The 20,038-nt window shown below is 36.4% G+C and overlaps 1 protein-coding gene across 2 annotated transcripts in view; it reads left to right on the top strand.

Annotated features, from left to right (window-relative positions):
- The window catches only part of pik3r2 (phosphoinositide-3-kinase, regulatory subunit 2 (beta)), a 36,060-nt gene that overhangs the window by 10,740 nt on the left and 5,282 nt on the right, over nt 1-20,038 (top strand). For both annotated transcript variants that reach the window (XM_081373385.1, XM_081373384.1), the window contains exons 3-15: nt 4,993-5,085; nt 5,653-5,724; nt 6,567-6,707; nt 6,869-7,067; nt 7,171-7,256; nt 8,338-8,443; nt 8,538-8,636; nt 8,800-8,980; nt 10,142-10,267; nt 10,353-10,495; nt 10,585-10,761; nt 11,280-11,351; nt 11,915-12,088. In XM_081373385.1, coding sequence (XP_081229511.1) covers nt 4,993-5,085; nt 5,653-5,724; nt 6,567-6,707; nt 6,869-7,067; nt 7,171-7,256; nt 8,338-8,443; nt 8,538-8,636; nt 8,800-8,980; nt 10,142-10,267; nt 10,353-10,495; nt 10,585-10,761; nt 11,280-11,351; nt 11,915-12,088 — 1,669 coding nt within the window. The remainder of the gene's footprint in view (nt 1-4,992; nt 5,086-5,652; nt 5,725-6,566; nt 6,708-6,868; nt 7,068-7,170; nt 7,257-8,337; nt 8,444-8,537; nt 8,637-8,799; nt 8,981-10,141; nt 10,268-10,352; nt 10,496-10,584; nt 10,762-11,279; nt 11,352-11,914; nt 12,089-20,038) is intronic.

Below are 20,038 nucleotides of genomic sequence, written 5' to 3'. Positions count from 1 at the left end.
TGGGGATTAATGGCACCCTAAGCACTTGCGGTCTTCCTAAGAGCCCGCACTTTCGTGACGTAACGTCGCTTTGACTATTGGGAAAAAGTCTGTTGCGGAGCTCGCGTCAGTGCGGGCTCTAGTACTCTGTTTTTTATTTTTAATAATGGAAGTGTTATTACAATAGTAATATTTCTTATTTTGTTTAATATTTTTATTTAGCAACAATAATAATCATCATAATAATAATTATTAGTCATATTAAAATATAAGAATGTTGGACCAAATTGTGCAGCCCTACAAACAAGCACAACAAACCGGCTGTTTGCATTTTAAATCGTGCATCACAAATTTAACCAGAAAAATTGCAATTAAATTTCCCCCCCAAATCGTGCAGCTCTAACATTATGCATTTTATTGTGACTGACTAAATTCAAGAAAGATCCTCAGTTTAATAATTGCACTAGGTCATACTCTGATTGCATTTTTTAATTTATTAAATGTGAAGCCCAAACTAAGAGTAAAAAGTTGCGAATGATGACCACTAGGGATGCACAATATTACATTTCTGGCTGATACCAATAAGCTGATAATAATTTTCATAATCAATAAAAGGCCGATATTAAAAATTAAAAATTCTATAATATTTTGTCAGAAATCAAATAAAACACTGAAAACTAAAATCAATCATTTCAATTCTACAAGTGAATTTAGGCGTTACAACATTTTATACCATGGTCTGGGTGAATACTCGATTCTGATTGGCTGCAGGGTGTCCGTTAAAAAGTGATAATGGACACCTAGGAAAGGTGTCCCGTCAATTTGCCTGATGACAGTTCTAAATGATTGCGCTGGCTCAAACTCACTGATCAACTGCTGCGGTCGGGTCGCTGTGGCCACGTTGATTGGCAACGCCTGTATACGGGAGATATTAAATAGTGCGCTCGACTTAATAAATATAAACCCTCACGATTTTTACTCTAAAACACATTAAAGTATTATTAATTGATTAAATATTGATTAAATGGACTTCGGCGCGTCGGGCATTAACCCTTACATAATGTGCAGTATAAAAAGTAGATATTCATTTTAGGTTTTGCTAAAGATTATATTTAACAATGTAATTAAATTAACTTTAAGTGCATTAATCTAGGTTAAACAAATGGTTCTTTCAAAAACATTACCGACCTCAAACCTTTGAACAGTTAGTGTACATGTGATATATTTTTGATATTTTAGTCTATCAAAATCTTTTCTTCCTTTCATGCTGCACTCTGTCTGTGCAGTGTGTAGAAATCCTGTCAGGCCTGAAGCCGATTTTGCTCAACAAAAAGAAACTTGAGCTTTATAAGACTGTCTAATGTAGTTGCAGCTTTGGTGTGTTGTGTTTCTTAATACCGTTTGCACTGCATTAAGATTAAAACATGTCGAGAGGTTTAGAGCTCCAGTGAAAGGAAATGGGCAAGGCCTTCGGTTAGCTATGAATGAGGTGCCCAGATCACTGAATGCGGGTGAAAGTTGTCTTACATAATCATATTCACAGAGTACAAAGACATCATTTTCCATTTGTAGAGCATGGCCGAATCTAAGTTAATGAAGAGCACATCAGAGCACAAGTCAACCAAAAAACCACACACACAAACAATTGCAAACTAGTCGAGCACTTCGGCCTACCAAAATGTAGGCTGTTAAATTAAACTCAGCAAGCATAAAAATGATAAACAACAGATGAAAAGTTGCAGACTTTTGTTGGGCAACTATTTATACATAGCCTAGATAAGATCATTTTTGCCTCGACAGTGCAGCCGTGAAGAAGTGACAGCTGAATAAAGTAATCATAGCATTAGTTGCAGTTGTTTTTTCCCAGGGCACGTTCAGTTGTAGGCCAGCCAGATTGCAGACTACCAAGATGACTATAATTGGGTAATGATTAGTTGGTTCTCTCTCCAAAAACCAACAATGACTTCAGGGCCACAGCTGTTTTTCCTAAAAGCTGTATTTTGCACAAAAACCCCTTCTGCGGGTTTGACTATTTGTGCCAGTGAGTTTGCAGCTATAGTTTAGTTTGTTTATTAGTAAAGGAATATAATCAGTTTTTTGTGTTTTGTTATGGATGACCACACAAGCACAAGCAGCCATTTTGTAAATGACAAATTAGAGTGTCCACTGCTTTTAATTTTTTTTACATCACATCATGTGTGAAGTTCTTAGCAACACAATCTTTGTATTCATGTTGGTTTTATGTGGTTTTGAGAAACATTTTTGCCCTGCCATAAAAAGGTCAAATTATCTGAGACTATTGATCTTGACGCTCCTTAACAGTCGAGGGGGTCTGCATCATTTCCTGTTTTTTTTTTGTTGTTGGTTGTTTCTCAGCGTGTTATGCATGAGTGTTTTAAGTGTTTCAAATGGTAATAAGCAGTGGAGCGGTTTTATTCAATTCTAAGAAATAATAAACAAATATTATATTAAACTACTTTTCATGAATTTCATTCTTTTAAAGAAAAACATTACATTTAATAAAAAATAAAAAAATCATTATGAGACAAGGAAATTTTTATTATTTGTATTACTACATTTTTGCTTAGTTAAAGCCTCTTGGACATTTTGGATGTACCCCCCAAAAATGAACCTAATTTAAATTCAGAAATTAAAAATTTGGTCATAAAATTCAGAAATTAAAAACTTGGTCATCAGAAGAAGTGATAGGTCTGGGGGAAAAAAAACAATGCTGTCATTTTACCTTTTACCTTACCTTACCTACAAAAAGTAAAGTAAGTAAAGTAAGTAAAGACATTTGCTAAATTATATGTGTGCAAAATAGTAAATATTGTTGTTATTTGTAAAACAGCCATTTGTCTTCAGAAATCTCAGCCTAAAGTTGAAAATGAAAAAGATTAATTTAGTTGTTCTTCGGGGGCTGTATTACAGAAACATGCTAACTTAGAATCTCATTCTATCTGTTTAGTAACCATGGTAACTTGACTTAGGAAATAAAAATCATAATTCAAAAATTAAGTTAGGAAGTCTCTGTAATGCATCCCTAGGATATAGATATAATATGGATTAAGATAGGACATGGATTCATGTTGAGGTAACTGTGAGATGAGGAAAGATTGAGGGCGGAAGAGGCAGGCTTTGTGTCCGTAAGAGGGAAAAGCGAGCAGAGTTCCATGTTTAACGTGCAGTGGAAAAGTGGAATGTGCTGACATGGCACTTCGTCTGAACTCCAAAATTAATAATCAGACGTGGTTTAGCCTTGCACTGCCAGGAGGCGAAGGCAGCCAAGCTCTGGCCTCTTTGTGGTGGGCCTGAAAAGGAGGGTCTGGCACACGGCCAGTGGGGTTTTGCTTGTTCAGGATTTTTGATTAAATAGTTTATTGTGCTCCACTCACGCAAAGGGCCAAGGCAGCGCTCGCTCCAGAAGGGGTGGATAAGACAGAAGGAAACGGAGGGCTTTTTTCACCAGCTTAAAGCTTTTGTATGATAAAGACATTTTTTTCTTTGTTTTCTTCGGTGTTGCTCCATCCATTTGTTGTTTTTTTTAATACAATATTTTACTATTTAATTTTGAAATGTGTTCTAATGTCTACTTAATGTTATTCTGAATAGTTTTTGAATGAATTCAAGAGGGTTTTTTAACCAATAGAACAAGCAAGGAAGGAAGGAAGCACAATATAAAAACCATATGCAATTATACATCCCACAGTCATTACACCCCTAAGACAGAAGAGACGTGGCCTGCTTTGAGTTTAGCACAGGCTCTGAAGTCTGAGGTGCAAAAATACACAGATTTTATAGAATAGCCTTCTCATTATATCACATCAACAGCCTTCTCCGCTAGACAGTTGCTGCTTTTGGCAGCTTTAGTATTCCACGAAGGACTGCACATTTAGCGCTATATTTAAAAAAGGTAACAGGCCAGTCAAAGTCAAATTTAAAACATTGGCCTCGGGACACTGAGTCACAACAGTAGGTAGTGAAGGCTGTAATCTTGCAAACCACAATTCAAAAATGAGAAAGAAGAGTGCCAGAGTAAATGCTGGTGTTAAGGCACATTTTTCTTAGGATTTGGTTTTTACAGTATTTATGGCATTAATTTTATTTATAAAAAAGGAAACCTTAAAATATGATCCCATGGTTCCATGATATGATGCTTTTTTTTTTTTGTCTGGATCTATATAAAAAAAAACATTAAAATGCAATTCATTCATACAGTAAATTGAATACACATTAAAATTCACTCTGATCATTTTTGTTTTGGGGAATAAAAACTAAATATAGAAAATATAAATAGAGAAAACCACCATATGAAAAGAAAACCATATTAAAAAGCATAATCATGGATTATGTCTTAGTGGAAAAACCCTGCTTATTAATATTTAAAAAGCAATTGTCCAAAGTCATATGGTGCAACCAAGCTGGAGAAAAAAAACAAGCAATGGGAAATGATATCATAGAGTGGAACCCTGCAGACCACTGTATGACAGTCACCAAGTCTCTTAAAATAAATATCAGATAATTTGAGATTTTTGTGACAAAGCAGTTATTTAAGGTTGAATAGTGTCATGTGGTCTGGTGTGACTCCCCAAAAACGTAATATATTTATGAGTTAATAATTCTTGATATTTGTAAAAATATATTTTTTTTTTGTTACCTTGAAAAATATATTAAAAATGTGAATTATAATGAATAAGATGTGTGCACTCGCATGCATTCAAGGTGTAAGGAAAATGGTATTACTTTTTACTTGATGGTTACACCACATGACAGTTGAGTGATTAAATGTCAACTTTTGTTGAAAATGGTATAAAGAACTTTGTGCTTGGCTTTCTTAAAAAAATAATATATATATATTTGTCATTGACCCCTCTACAAAATGTTCAGTAAGTGATATAATGTAGTTGTTGGTTTTGATGTTCATTAAATAAGCTGCTTCTTATTTTCAGCTGTTGTTTGGAAGCACATAAGCAGAAGTTTGTTTTGAATTCTCCTCTTTCTCTGCCGTTTCAGTTGCTCCAGTCCTGGACTTGACCAAACAGTTCACACACCTAGAAACTGCTCCCCCAAATCTTATTAAGTTGGTTGAAGCAATTGAGCAGACAGGTAATACTTTTGTGTCATTGAATGTCATGTAAAGGGCTTTATTGTTTGTGGTTTGTTCGTTAGAGAACCTGACACTTGATATTTCAAATCCAGAGCGAGCAGGAGTCCAGCAGAGCGCCTCCAACCACAAGAAAGAAGAAAAATAAAAAGTTACCTTGGATTTCTCTTTTTAAATTGATTGTATCTTTAATAGATATTTCCACATTGAAAATAATATTGGAAGCAGAAGTGTGAAAAATGTTTCTTATTGCACCATATGGCAGATAATACCACCCAGATTTCCTCTTTCGCTGTGAGCCGTCCCTCTCTTTCTCCCCTTGAGCGAGAGACTGAGTGACGCTCGGGCTGTCTGGCTTGACTGAAGCCGTCTTCTCACTTCTTCACAGACTAAAACAGAGCTCAGGGATTCAGCTGGGCTGTTTTCCCAGTTCTCCCGATAGCATGACTGGATATATTTATATCTCCGGGCTTTTACATTTAATGTTTAGATGTGACTGCTTCTCTAATCCAAGCTGGCATGGAAGATCTATTTTTGAGAGATGAACTAATGCCTCGATTTTCTGCTAGGTCTGGACTCTATGACACTTTACAGGACATCCACCGCTTCAGCCTCTGACAGTCAACGACAGAGCCTCGCTGGTAAGTTAAATCTGCTGTTCTCATCTTTTGACTCTCTTCTCTTTCCCAGATGTGGAAAAGTTTTATTCACATACTTGGAAACATATACAGCGGCAGGGCTTAAGGATTTTGATTGCTTTAGTGTTTTTGCGTGTTATTCTTAGTAGCTGTAAGTCTTTCTGTTTCTCATTTTAGTGTTGATGTTAGCCTGTGTACATTGTTTAAATATTTTCTCTATTTAACTAGGTTGTTTATTGATAACATTGTTTTTCAGCTGTAACATTGCTGAGAAATTATTAAAACGTCTTTTACATTTTAAATGTAACTTTTTAATTAAATTATTACATTGGAAAAAAACATTGCATTAAATAATAAAACTACAAAATATTACCATTTTTGCTAGTGATCTAGTGATAATTATCCATCTACCTAAAATACATTTATTTATTTAATAAATATTATATAATGTATTGTACAATAATAAATATTATAAGTATAATATTTGCTTGTACTACTACTAATTTGTAATAAAATGTAATCAATATTTATAGTTCATTTTACAGTTTCTTTGTTTTTATTTTTTAATCCTAAAATGTTATTTCCAGGTTTAAATTAGATTTTGAAAGTCTCAGGCTTATGAACCCCACTATATATATATACACCATATAAACATAATCACAAAAGTGTGATAACCAGGAGTGATATGGTTAAGGGTAGAAAAAATTACCCAGCAATTAGCTACTTGATTACCATAAGTAACAACATATTTATGTAACTCTAAAGTGTTTGAAAGGGATGTATTGGATTAGATCTAGTGGATTAGTGTGTGGATCATGATGTGACCGGTCATTTGTCTTGTGCAGAGCTGCAGGAGTTGGACGTGGGACAGTGGGACATTCATGCACTCTCGGAGGCTCTTATTCGGTACCTGCAGGAACTTCCTGCCCCCATCATCCCGCCCTCTGTTTATACAGACCTTCAGGCAGCAGTGAAACTAGAATCAGGTATGTGCCACTTTTCACTTATCCGTGCAGGACGAAAGAGCACCGTGTATAGAAAGTAGCAGAATTATATGAACTCAGCAAACAAACAGCTCAAATGTGCTGAGTGTCTGCCCTGTCTTTGCCTGCGCATCTGATGGCGCATGTGCATCATTCATGAATAGACGTTCCCTCCGTGAGGCGACGAGAGCAGCTGTGGGAGGCACTGGGGAAACCTGAAGTTCCACTGCAGAACATCCTGACGCTGCATTATTTGCTCAGACACCTGGAGAAGGTCTGCCAGTGCGTGGAGCACAACGGCCTCGACATTCACACCCTCGGCCAAATCTTTGGCCCTCTGCTGATCAGGGGCCCTGTGAGCGGGTGAGCGTGATGTTTCTATTGGCTGGAGACAAATTCTGGAAATGTGTTGCTGAAAATTTGCACATGTGCAAACTATCTCCATTTCTATTCGTTTGATTTTCAGGTCAGAGGAAGATGAGGGGTTTCCTGCGGTTGCAGTTGAGAGACTTCTTTTGGAGAGAATTTGGGAACAAGAGCCGACCCCTCCCGGTGAGTTACCTATCGTATATAATAGTAATGCTTTTGAGGTGTTTTCACACCTGAAAGTTCACACCAAGGTCCGAACCAAAGTTCATGTTTTGATAGATTTTATACATTCGGTAAGTTTTGGTTTGGTTTCACATTGCAATTATGCAAACGCACTAAAGAACTCTGATTATTTATAACATGCCACTAATGCAGTATATTATGGACATAAGATGGAAATGTTCAGCTCTGGATGTGTGTGTGTGTGTGTGTGTGTGTGTGTGTGTGTATATATATATATATATATATATATATATATATATATATATATATATATATATATATATATATATATATATATTTAAATGCATACACGCGCGCACACACACACACACACACACATCCAGAGCTGAACAATTCCATCTTATGTCCATAATATACACTAAAGTTCAAAACTGTTGGGTCAGTAAGATTTTTTTTTTTTCAAAGAAATTAATACTTTTATTTAGCAAGGATGCTTTAAATTGATCAAAAGTGACATTTATAATATTACAAAAGATTTTTATTTCAAATAAATTCTGTTTTTTAAACTATTAATCAAAGAATCCTGAAAAAAAAAATCAAAGTTTACACAAAAAATTGAAAAACTGTTTTTAACATTGATGATATTAGGAAATGTTTCTTGAGCATCATATTAGAATGATTTCTGAAGAATCATATGACACTGAAGACTGGAGTAATGATACTGAAAATTCAGCTTTGCCATCACAAAAATGAAAAAAAAAAGAAAGAAATCAAAAGAGCTTTGTCTTCCCTGTAGTTTAGACATAAACCCTACTCCAGAAGAGAAAACATCATGTCATTGTTAAATATCTAAGCTGGTAACTGAAAGGTTGCAGGGCTGTTCCCGGGGCGATCACTATTACGCCCTCGAGCAAGACAGGTGGCTCCAGAGACACTGTCGCTGTAATATAACATTGCACGTTTCTATGGTGACGATGCATGAAAGTCGTGAAAGCAAATGATGCCCTCAGTCGTGTGGGGGTAAACAAAGATTTATTTATTTTTATCGTAAATATTTGTCTTATTTGTCTTTTTTAATTAGTTCTCCCTCCTAAACCGCCCAAAGCCAAAGCCATGGCCTCATCTGTGACCAATGGAAACAACAGCTTACTGAGTGACGCTGAATGGTACTGGGGAGACATTTCCAGGTAAACCGCTGATATAATTACCTGGTCAGCTGTTATTAAGATCGTCACACATTTCTGTATATGACGAATCTTTGTTTGATGCACACGGGTTTAGAGAGGAAGTGAATGAGAAGATGAGAGACACTCCTGATGGTACGTTCCTGGTGCGGGACGCTTCAAGCAAAGTGCAGGGAGAGTACACCTTGACCCTCAGGTAAGCGCTTCCTTAGGCCAAACTGCATTTTGTTTAATATCTAATAGGAGATGAGTGCATTGCGTCGGTGTGCTGCTGTATCATTTGTTTACTATGCATGATTAAAAAGTGGAATGTCTAACAGTGACACAACATGATCAAAGCGTTGTGGTGTTTATTCCAGGAAAGGAGGAAATAACAAACTGATCAAGGTTTTTTACCGCGGGGGGAAGTATGGATTCTCAGAACCTCTTACTTTTTTCTCTGTGGTGGAGCTCATCAACCACTACCGACATGAGTCACTGACTCAGTACAATGCCAAGCTGGACACTCGCCTGCTCTTCCCCGTGTCTAAATATCAGCAGGTGCGATGCCTCCGCTCTTCACAATGCTTAAACTGATGCCGTCTTTTCACATTAATGGTATAATTTGCCTAAAATTGACATTTCTGTCATTATTTACTTGCCTTCATAACGTACATAAGAATATTCTTATAGATCTTTTCCATACAGTGGCTGTTCATAGCAACCACAAATTGTCAGTTTCCAAAAAAATTATACAAATACCTTAAAAGTGGTCCACATGATATTAGATTCACATTTAAATATTTTAGGGACACTGTTTTATTTAGCTTTCTGGTATATAATAATATATAATACTAAATTTGTTATTAGAATTAATCTCCAACTTTAAGAAAAGTTGTAAGACCCCTGCGTGTTGTGCTTCATCTGGCTGTTTTGAACTCAATAGTAGAGATGCACCAATACTAAATGTATCCGCCGATACTGATAGCCGATTATTTAGAAACATATCTGCCGATACAGATTAGTTATATTTTCTTAAGGAGAAAAATAACTCTAATGCTGTGTAAACTATTCAGGGAACCCCTTTCATTTGGGACATTATTATAATATTAGCGGCTAAAATTAATAACAGAGCCCAAACTATTATATTCAACTAAATATTCAATTTATTTTCAGATATAATTACACTTAAATAAAAACTGAAATGTTTGTATGCAACTCAGTTGCACATAAACACTTGCCTTCATGACAAATTTATTCAAACATTAACAGTAAATAAGCTCCTCTAGTGTTTTTTTTATAGCTAACTAACAAACTGTGAACATTGGATAACTTTCTTGAGGTACATTAAGTGACATATTGTTTACAAGCTGTTTTATTGACTACTTTCCGCTGTTAAAACACTGATTAAGCAATTACATGACACATGCTACATTTTGGTAAGTTGTACTGTATCTTTCAACATACCTTTTGGTGTTCATGCATGTTTTTTGTGTTATAACTTGTATTAAAGTGAAGGAAACGGTTTGCACTCCACGCTGCATGAACTGAGGCGTTACAGCGATCTGGCACGCTACAAATAATGTTTGGTGTTGGGAAAAACCGCAGACCTGTATATATAGTTCTGCACATCTCTTGTTGAAACCAACTTGAGGTTTAGAAAATAATGAATTCATTTGGGGGAGAATAAGGCTTGTGAAAACATTTTCTTGTGTTCTGCAGGATCAGGTAGTGAAAGAGGACAGTATTGAGGCGGTAGGAGAGCAGCTGAAGGTTTATCACGAGCAGTATCAGGAGAAGAGTCGTGAATATGATGTACTGTATGAGGAATACACACGCACATCACAAGTAGGCCGCATTTCATCTCTCTTTTAAATGCATTGGGATCTTATTAACTGAGTCACTAATGGAGATGGTCTGTTCAATCTCTCAGGAGCTGCAGATGAAGCGAACAGCCATAGAGGCCTTTAACGAGACCATCAAGATCTTTGAGGAGCAGTGTGAGACCCAGGAGCGGCTCAGCAGAGAGAACATTGAGAAGTTTCGCAGAGAAGGCAATGACAAGGAGATTGAGAGGTAGTCTTGTTTTTCATTACACATCAGAGCACATTCGAGTCATGTTTTGGCTTCTATATCAGAGAGAAACTTTTTCACTGTCTATTCAGAATTCAGAGCAACTCTGAAAAGCTGAAGTCCAGAGTGACAGAGATTCATGACAGCAAGAGGAAATTGGAACTGGACTTAAAGAGGCAAGCCACAGACAATCGAGAGATAGACAAGAGGATGAACAGCTTGAAACCAGACCTCATACAGCTGAGGAAGCTAAGGGACCAATACCTTGTGTAAGAACAGCCCCCATATATTTCTATTTTAATATATGTTAAAATGTAATTTATTCCTGTGATGCCAAAGCTGAATTTTCAGCAGCCATTACTCAGATGATCCTTCAGAAATCATACTTGTATGCTGATTTTTTTGCTCAAGAAACATTTCTTATTATTATCAATGTTGAAAACAGTTGTGCTGCTTAATATAATTTTTTTCAGGATTCTTGGAGTAGAAAGTTCAGAAGAACAGTATTTATTTGATCTTTTGTTACATTATAAATGCCTTTACTGTCTCATTTAATCTATTTAATGTATCCTTAAATGTATTTTGTGTATTTATTTAATGTCATTTGTTGAGAAAATTCTTAGTTTTTTTCCATTGTTGAGTGAAGCCAGTAAAGACAACGCAATATAAAAACATTATTTTGCGGTACACAGGCATTACTGGAAGTTCACAATAAAAAACTGTAAACTGGTTATTTATTCACAGGTAACCGCTGGTGATGTTAACAATACTGATATTGTCTTTGCAGATGGTTGACTCAGAAAGGCACCAGGCAAAGGAAGATCAACGAATGGCTGGGTTTAATGAATGAATCAGAAGAGTAAGTTCTGTTCAGTCTGTCTTCAGAAGTGCAGATAGGATGTATGAAGCCAGGCCCAGGTCATTAGTCATTTTGGGATACCCATAGAACACCACTTTGACAATCTGAACATTAATTTGGACATCACAGAGAATTTGGACATCTTAACACAGACAAATTATAAAAAGGTTAACATCATCATGAATTTGACTCAACATTTATATCATATCTGTAAGATTCCACTGTCAAGCATATGGCATAAAAGTTTTATTCAGATTTATTGAGCATTTTTCCCCCTCAAATGTAGAGATTCTGTCAAATATTAAATTGAAAGATTTTACCTTGTAATTCTACAGAGATTTGAGTGGATTTATGTATTGTTTGCCTTTGTATGTTAAACCACAGTGGCTTTTTGGTGATGACATGGCATAAAGATTTTAAATAAACAACAAGCAGTAACGTTAACTAAATTATCTTATTGCACAAAGCACATAAATTAAATAAAATCATGATAATTTGGATAGATAAATCAGGTAGTATTAGTCATTATAGTCATAGTCATTATTCCACTTCTGACCTTTCAGCTTCTATTCTCTGTTGGACGACGATGACGATCAAGCACATCACGACGAGTGCTCCTGGTACGTAGGGGACATCAAGCGCACACAGGCGGAGGATCTCCTGAGAGGCAAACGAGACGGCACCTTCCTCATCAGAGAGAGCCAGACCCAGAAAGGCTCCTACGCATGCTCTGTTGTGTGAGTTACTGAAGCAATGCTCTATTCACCTCATCTAGATTACATTTGCAACAGCTAGGGTTTGCTCCTTATTCAGAACCGGTTCCATTTTTAATCGAACAACTTTCGGTTCTATTATTGGTTCTAAAATGTGTATTCTTCCACTACTTGTTCAGTGGCACCGCATCACCAAATCTATTGCGCAAAACATTCAGTTTGACTAGAAAACAAATGATTCTAATGAATCGGTTCTTATTTTAGTGAATCAGAAACATTCAGTTCATACAGTGTAGTCCGACTCCTGAAAAAAAGACTCTTGTGATCCATTTCTTTAGTGAATCAAACATACGGCTTTCAACTAGCTGAGACTTCATATGACGTGACACTATGCAGTTATTTGTTCGTAGTATTTCATTTTTTGTATTGCTGTTTAATATTATTGGATTAAATTTATGTAGTCTCTAAAAAGACTTTAAAGAATTTTGCGTAAATTGTTCTGAATGGGTCCTTTAAAAAGTACTATACTTAGTTATTCAATTACATTAAAGCTATTGATTAAATTAAATATCTTAACAAAATACAACCTAATGGGATTTTATTAAACTTCAAAATGCATGTTCAGAGTCTAAATGCAGTGCAGTTTCAGAGCAGTTTGCAATTAATAAATATAGCACATTTATGCCAAGCATTTGCTTATGATCTAATGTTGATGAATTATGATAATGTTTACTTCATGATGTAGATGGTTAAAACAGTGTATATTTTATCTTCCTCATCTTTTTGAACTAGCAGCTGGAAGTAGTAAATCATAGACATTTAAAAATAAGAGTCCTGGTGTATTTTGGGCTTGTTTATTATTTTCATTCACATTTTGATTGGTATTTTAGTTACACAATAAACTGTATCTAACATTTAATTCAATAGAAACGCTTGTAGCTTCTCTCTGGGCCCCCTCGTCACAGGAACCAAAGATTAAGAATATTATTTAACACATTCAGTATATAGACACAGGGTCACAGGCGAAGGGTGAATGCACTTCCCCTTAAAAAAAAAAATGTAATAATCATAATAATCCTTTAAAAGTAGCGATTCATTTTAAGAAAAGTAGCGATTCTTTTTGGAAAAGTATTGATTCTTCTTGGAAAAGTAGCGATTCATCTTAAGTAGCAATTCGATAAGATAAGTAGCAATTCTTTTTCGAAAAGTAGTGATTCTTTTTGATGTAGTGATTCTTTTTAGGAAAAGTAGCAATTCATCTTTAGAGGCGATTCTTTTTGAGAAAAGTAGGGATTCTTTTTGAGTGAAGTAGCGATTCTTTTTGGAAAAGTAGCAATTCACTTTAAGAAAAGTAGCGATTCCCAATCAATTATTTGTTATTATTACACGGCTCTGTGGAATACTTGATTCTGATTGGTCAATAGCACCATCCACCGGTAAGTTATTCCCAGATAACAACCGCTCAAAAAAGATAGTGCAGGCTCATCCGGGTGACTGAAGTCAGCAGTGGTTCCTGCTAGGAAAGTTTTTTTCTTCGTGGAAGTTTTGCGTTTGGTGAGAAATATTAAAACTCAGTCAAATCAATATTTTGTGTACAGTTATTTAATTATGCCATCCAGTGTCGTGGACTCGCTCTCTCTTGTGAATGACTGTATACCGTATCTCTTAAATGTCCGTTTAGTTTGAACTTGCGGAAGCTAATCTGCCATCGTCAGGCGATCAGTGAACTGTGATTCGCACTGTGCGACTGCAACTCGTGCTGGATGAGCAAAGCAGACGTTTACAGTGGTTTTTATTTTTATAAAACAGCAAAACGGCAGTGGAGGCGATGCCGCGGTGGGCACCGTAATGTAATGTGAATGTTTCAGGGGGATATTCTATGCTAATTTCACCCTCATGCTCCATCATGGCGATATCGCGAGACAGCTTTTCACTCTACGAGAAATCTAACAAGCGCTCCTAAAAAGAAATGTAAGCGTAGAGCCCTGTTAAGCGGTGAGTGAATTCTAACACAAACACCAAGAAATCAACAGTTATGTTTGTGATTGGCTACATTGCTCAATGCTGAAAAAACATGTTGTAAATAGAAACCTATCCAAAGCGCAAACACAGATACACACTGGATCGTTTGCAATATCTGTTTTGCCAATTTGCTATTATGGAGAAAACGGATCCTTGACCAGCAGTTATGTGCAGCTCTTCTCTCTAAAAGCAGTCAGAAGCAGCAGTCAGTGGTTTGACTGGAAAAACTGGAAGAGAGGGCAACTCTCTGAGAGAAAGGAAATTAACATTTGAACTCACTTGTGATGCTTTGTGATACTCGCATGATACATTTACCTGACATAATAAATTGTTACATTTGATTTTATTCCGACTGACTCTGAAATAGTTTTCCCAAGTAGATTAAACAGATTAGTATGTTCCCACACGTTTTGCGTCAGATTAGTGACGACTAATATTTGGCATCAATTCAAGTGTACTTGGTTTGCAAAGACAAGAAGTGAATTTCCATTTAGAACAACAAATGCTGCTTGACCAATCTAAATTCGGGTGTGTCTTACCTCTGTTTTAATTTACTTTAGATAAGTCTACATAGGAAACCACGGCATGGCCAATCCAAAGCTATTATAAGACAAGTAATGTTGGTCAGCTTACATCTGTAATAGTGGCCATACCTCTACTGAAGTAAACGTTTAAGTTAAATTCAAGTGTATGCAATTGCATGGGGGCTACACCAAAGTATCTTTGATTGTGTAAACGTGAATGTGACCGATCTCAGGTGATACCCGTGTAAAAGCAATTTTTATCTCACTTGGAAAAACAGCATCACAGGTGTAAGACAACACTCAAAAGGCAAAATTGTAATATAGAAGAAAAGGCTTTATTCTTTGAGGAATCTTTTCGCAACCGCAGCCACCCAGATGTGAAACAGAAAGCCTACTGACATAATAAAACTGAGACATTTTATACAGGTTTCTGACATTCTTGACTCCTCCTTTCCCAGTCTCTGTAAATTTCCTTAAAGACATCTAGTATGGACTGGTTCTACCCCCCCCCCCTGGGCAGGTCATGCTGTTCTTTGTCCCTGAGAAGCCAAAAGGCCTTCATTTACAATCTAAATGACCTCCTGCTTTCCTCAGGAGGGGGCCTGGGACCCTACTATATGACATCCTGTATTCTTCGACTAAGATTCTTTCTCGTGCCTAGGTGTTTGTTATCTCCCCGGGCTATCTGGTTTATTACATCTGCTCTTTCCTACCCCCAATTCAGCTGTTAGAAATGCTTTTACACACACTCAAATGAAATCAACAAGTTTTAAATGAATGGACACAAGAACAATGAATTTTTCATTAACATCTCCCCCCTGTTTATCATTCTCTGATAACCAATAAAATAATAAAAATTCATTTCTGTTTTCTAATCAAACCCATTATACTATTAAATCTTTAAGAATAGAATTAATTCAAGTCTTAATTCAAGAACAGTTATACCCTTCATGTATATCAATACTAAGCCCTAATTTGATTCAATCAAATAAAATCGCAAAACTTTTCTTCAACCATTAATTGGTCAACATTTTCTCCAGATATGTTGATCATCTCGTTGCCTCATGGACGTTCCATCTTCACCAATATGACACTTTGCATGCCGTAGAGAGGATTTTTTCCAACGTTGGCAGGGGAGATTTGTTTCTAGCACATATCATTGATCCCCTACTTTATTCTTTGCGCTGGCGTGTGAGGTTGTTGATGTTGGTTGGTATAGTTTAGGTCAGATGCTTGGACCCAGGTCTAACATCCTTCAGTCATTTTCAAATCCTTACAAGATTTTCCCTTAGATCACGATCGCACCCCTACTGGAATGAGTCATTTACTGTCTACTGTCACCTGCGAATGGAGGCCTTAAGTGATTTTGTTAGTGAGCGCGTGTCGTGTCGTCCCTTTGGTGTGACCTGTGAAATTTTCAACCTGAAACATATCACCGGATAATTTCTTGCTCATTGAATAGCACTCAGGGTCCTTGTTCCCCTGAAAAAAACATTCAACCCATGTTGTTCATGTTAACAAAACAATACAGAATCAGTTCTGTTTGGTTCAATCCATCCTGACATCCTGCAAAATGAAAATTTTAAGTTAGGCATTACACAGGGTTTGGCACTGTTTCTTCACTTTGCTCATGCCATGCGCAAAAGTCTGCATCTTCTGTAAAGAAAAACAAATGTTGAGGTTATTGTTACATAGTTTTCTTTTGTCTGCTGTGCTGCCACATCTGCTCCGGCGTTTCCTGTCAAAACAATTCTTGTTATTAGCACACTTAAAATACAAACAATGCACACAATTAAACCCAATGTCCTCCCAACATTTATCTTCCCACCTGTGCGATGGCTTTCAGCAAATGTGAACCCCTTAGTAAACCAGATCTAGCTGGTTAATACAAATAAAGTTCTTCAAATAAACCCCTCCTGGACTTTTACTGTCCTCATATACCGATGAGGTCAAAGCTAGATAACCTCTCAGCCTGCTGTGAAGACAATGGGTTTAGCCCTTCCCCCCTGGATTTACTGTTTTTCCCACCTGTGAGGCCGAAATGTCTTTGTTTGTGGCCTGAATACAAATTATCCATACTAAAAAGTTCAAAGACTCATCTGACCACTTGTTTTACTGTGCGTTCTCCTGTTCCCGCCATGAGCATATTCATCCTCCTCTTGATGCACGACACCCATCTTGTGCATAAATTTAACATAATAAAATTCTCTTACTTTTATCAGACGCTTTTATTCATAGTGACTTCCATTTCAAAGTACACATTTACATTCTTATCAGTTCTTGCTTTCCCTCGGAAATTGAACCCATGACTTTGGCGTTACAAGCGCTAACGCTCTACTGTTTGAGCTATAGAAAACTGCAATATTTGTTCATATTTATTTGGTAACATTTGTTTGGATAAAGTTTGCTAACCCAAACGTTGTCCTTCAGCCAAGTTTCCCATCTTTCTCTGCCTCTGAAATAAAAATATTACTTAAGGCCACAATTTCATCTTCTTATCAAATTGTTTTTTAAGGCAACGGCCCCTAGTCTCACAGCGTTTCTTGATTTTTCAGGCCTATTGTTTGGTCTCTTAATCAACTGTCATCTACGAACATTCTCCCGGTCATCAATTGGTCAGGTCAGGTCGTGTACACTTTGTCAGCGTCAGTACACTTCGTCAACGTCAGTCGAATAACAATCTTCCCCTTTTTACAATACATAACTGTTAAGGGCTCTCTGGATAATCTGATATTTACTTAGCCTACTGTACGTGTTTGTTGCTGTCAAATTTATAACTTTTTCTCAACACATGACTGACGGCTATCTACGACTTCACAATTCTAATTTATCAATACTTAAACCTGTCCAGAAAGTAATTCAAATCTACTGCACATCATGAATGACCAAAATAATAATTAACAGACAGAGCTCGATGATCAATCAACTTAAAGCTCATCCTGTTCTGTGTTGCCTTCTCATCAGATTGACTCACAATCCTCAGCTTACTTTGTCATTTGCCTTAACCCATCTATAATGCTAAAACACTCTTTCCAGAGGTTAATGACACATGTATACACACTATTCAGACAGAATAGTTGTCCTAAACTAACACATACTGTACAAACATGAATTAACACTCACACTCATCCCTGACTATGAACTGCTCATATTTCTTATTCATATCTTTTCTCTAAAAAGATTTAAATTTTAAATGACATTTTAACCTTACATTTTCCTGTATCTTTTATCTAATGTTTTTATGGCCTCTTAACCAGTTTCAAAGCATGTCTGTTCATTATTCATCTGATTTTAGAAAAGTCAGCTGGATTGTTTTGGTGCATAATTATTACTTTGCTTCAGCTTTCTTTGGCTGACTGATAACAGAAGAACAGACAGAGTACCATCCTCTTCCTCCACTCAAGCAGTCTCTTTCTCTCTCATTATAAGCAAATAATCTTTTCAACAGCCTCCTAGGACTGTAACTAAAATAATCATAGTCATATTCAATCGTTCTATGATCTTTTCTAAGGTTATCTTTAGTTTAAATACTCAATTTACCTAACCTTTGTTTTCCAGAAAATTCTCTTGAGTCATCTTTAGCCACCACCATGTCTTATAGTGGTCCTTTGTCATGTCTAAATGATCTACAGGAGTCAGAACTGACACATTAGTTCAGCATCGACACAAATCTCTGTGTTTTCCTTGCTCATCAGGCAACTAACATTACAACTTTTTTTTTTTTTTTTTTTTTTTTTTTTTTTTCAAGCTGTCTCCACAACAGATAACCACTAGTTCAATGGTCTCTGCTGGCTCCTGAATGCCCATTCAGATCAGCTCTTAACCTATAATTGTCTTTTCTTCAGGGTGTTGTCCCCTGGCATAGTTGCAGACACTTGTCAGAAAAACAAGCCATTCAATCAACGCGGTTTCTGGTGAGTGGTATATAGAGGAACTCACATTTTCTGGGTCAGACGGCCGTAACTTCTTACAGCTCATCTCGCCTCTCAATGGTTTGCTGATGCTGCTGGCCTCACAGTCACCGCTCAACTCTAATACCTTTCTCACATAAAAAAAACACCTCCATCAGGAAATGGCCAGTGTTTTTGCGTGACCCTTCTGTCTTAGGTTGTCCTTTTGGCCTAAAAGATCGTACCCGTCGTTGAAGTAATCACTCGTACACACTGGTAACCGCTTTTTCCCATCACAGAATCTGTGACCGTTTTCTTCAACATAATCTGTTGTTTTCTGGAGCTTAGGAAAAGGCGCATTCAAGAGTCATCAGAGCCATTCTGACCTAATAGTGTTCACAGGGAGACAGGTTAATAACAACAGTATTTAATCACTTAAATTCATTAATCATCTTAAAGGTAGCAACCTGCTTAGATTATGGTCAGTGAATTTAGATCACAATCGTACATTCAGTGTACTGTTACTTCTGTAGCCGGAGCCATCAGCCCTGTTTTATGGTGGAGGCTAAAATCAGACAAAGAAGCGGTCCTAAAATAAACTAGTCAAAAATGTCACTTCTATCATTTAAGGTCTGCATTATTATTTTAAAGACTTCTTTAAAATCATTCAGTTTTACTTTTAAAACATTTACAAATTGTCCTCTAAATTTGTCAAATCTGAACTGCCTGTAGCATGATTTGTTTTAGCTTTTCCGCATCTATGAATCTGTTCAACTGAAACACTGTGCTTTACACAGCCTCAGACAACAGTTTTCTGCTGACATTGAATGAGAGAGAGACTCTTGAGGCATCAGGACTGGTACACTGCATTCTCATAAACCTTTAACTTCAGACTTTATCTGCCATCTTTTCTTTAACTGTAGCCCATCTTAAGGCATCTTTTCCATAAATTACATGTATTGTAATTTAGACATTACAAATATCCACTCCGAATGAGTCTCTGTTGCACTGAAACTGTGGCAGTTTCAGTTACAGCACATGCCAGATTTAGATAAGCAAACCTGTTTTGGCCAAATCACATTCTTATCTTTTAAAATCAACATTAACAAGCCTTTGTTTTTAATCAAATGCCTTTTACACATTTTACATTTAGCAACTGTTAATCCTGTAACACTGCTTCTGTTTATTTTATCTTAAAGAAATAATAATTATTCTAGTTCTTAATAACGTTTCAAATTTCATTTCAATTTTATTTTCAATTACCATAATTTAATACCCGACTTCAATGTTTTCTCTAGGAGTTTATCAATCTGCTTCTATGGTTCATACTAACTTTTGAGGCTGCGCTCTCTGCTTGTCATACATTTTATGATTATCACTATAAATCATTCGTTAGATTTGTCTCTCTATATCATCTAAAACCTTATCAAAGCGTTTCATTCAAAACACAATCATCCTTTTAGTGATCGGTACTTTTAAAATATTTTGCAACTCATTTAGCTCATCTGTAATTTTACGTCAACCGGTACTTTTTATAG

This window comes from Scardinius erythrophthalmus, assembly GCF_964197995.2.
Source record: "Scardinius erythrophthalmus genome assembly, chromosome: 9".
NCBI lineage: Eukaryota > Metazoa > Chordata > Actinopteri > Cypriniformes > Leuciscidae > Scardinius > Scardinius erythrophthalmus.
This window is presented reverse-complemented; position numbering and strand designations above follow the sequence as displayed.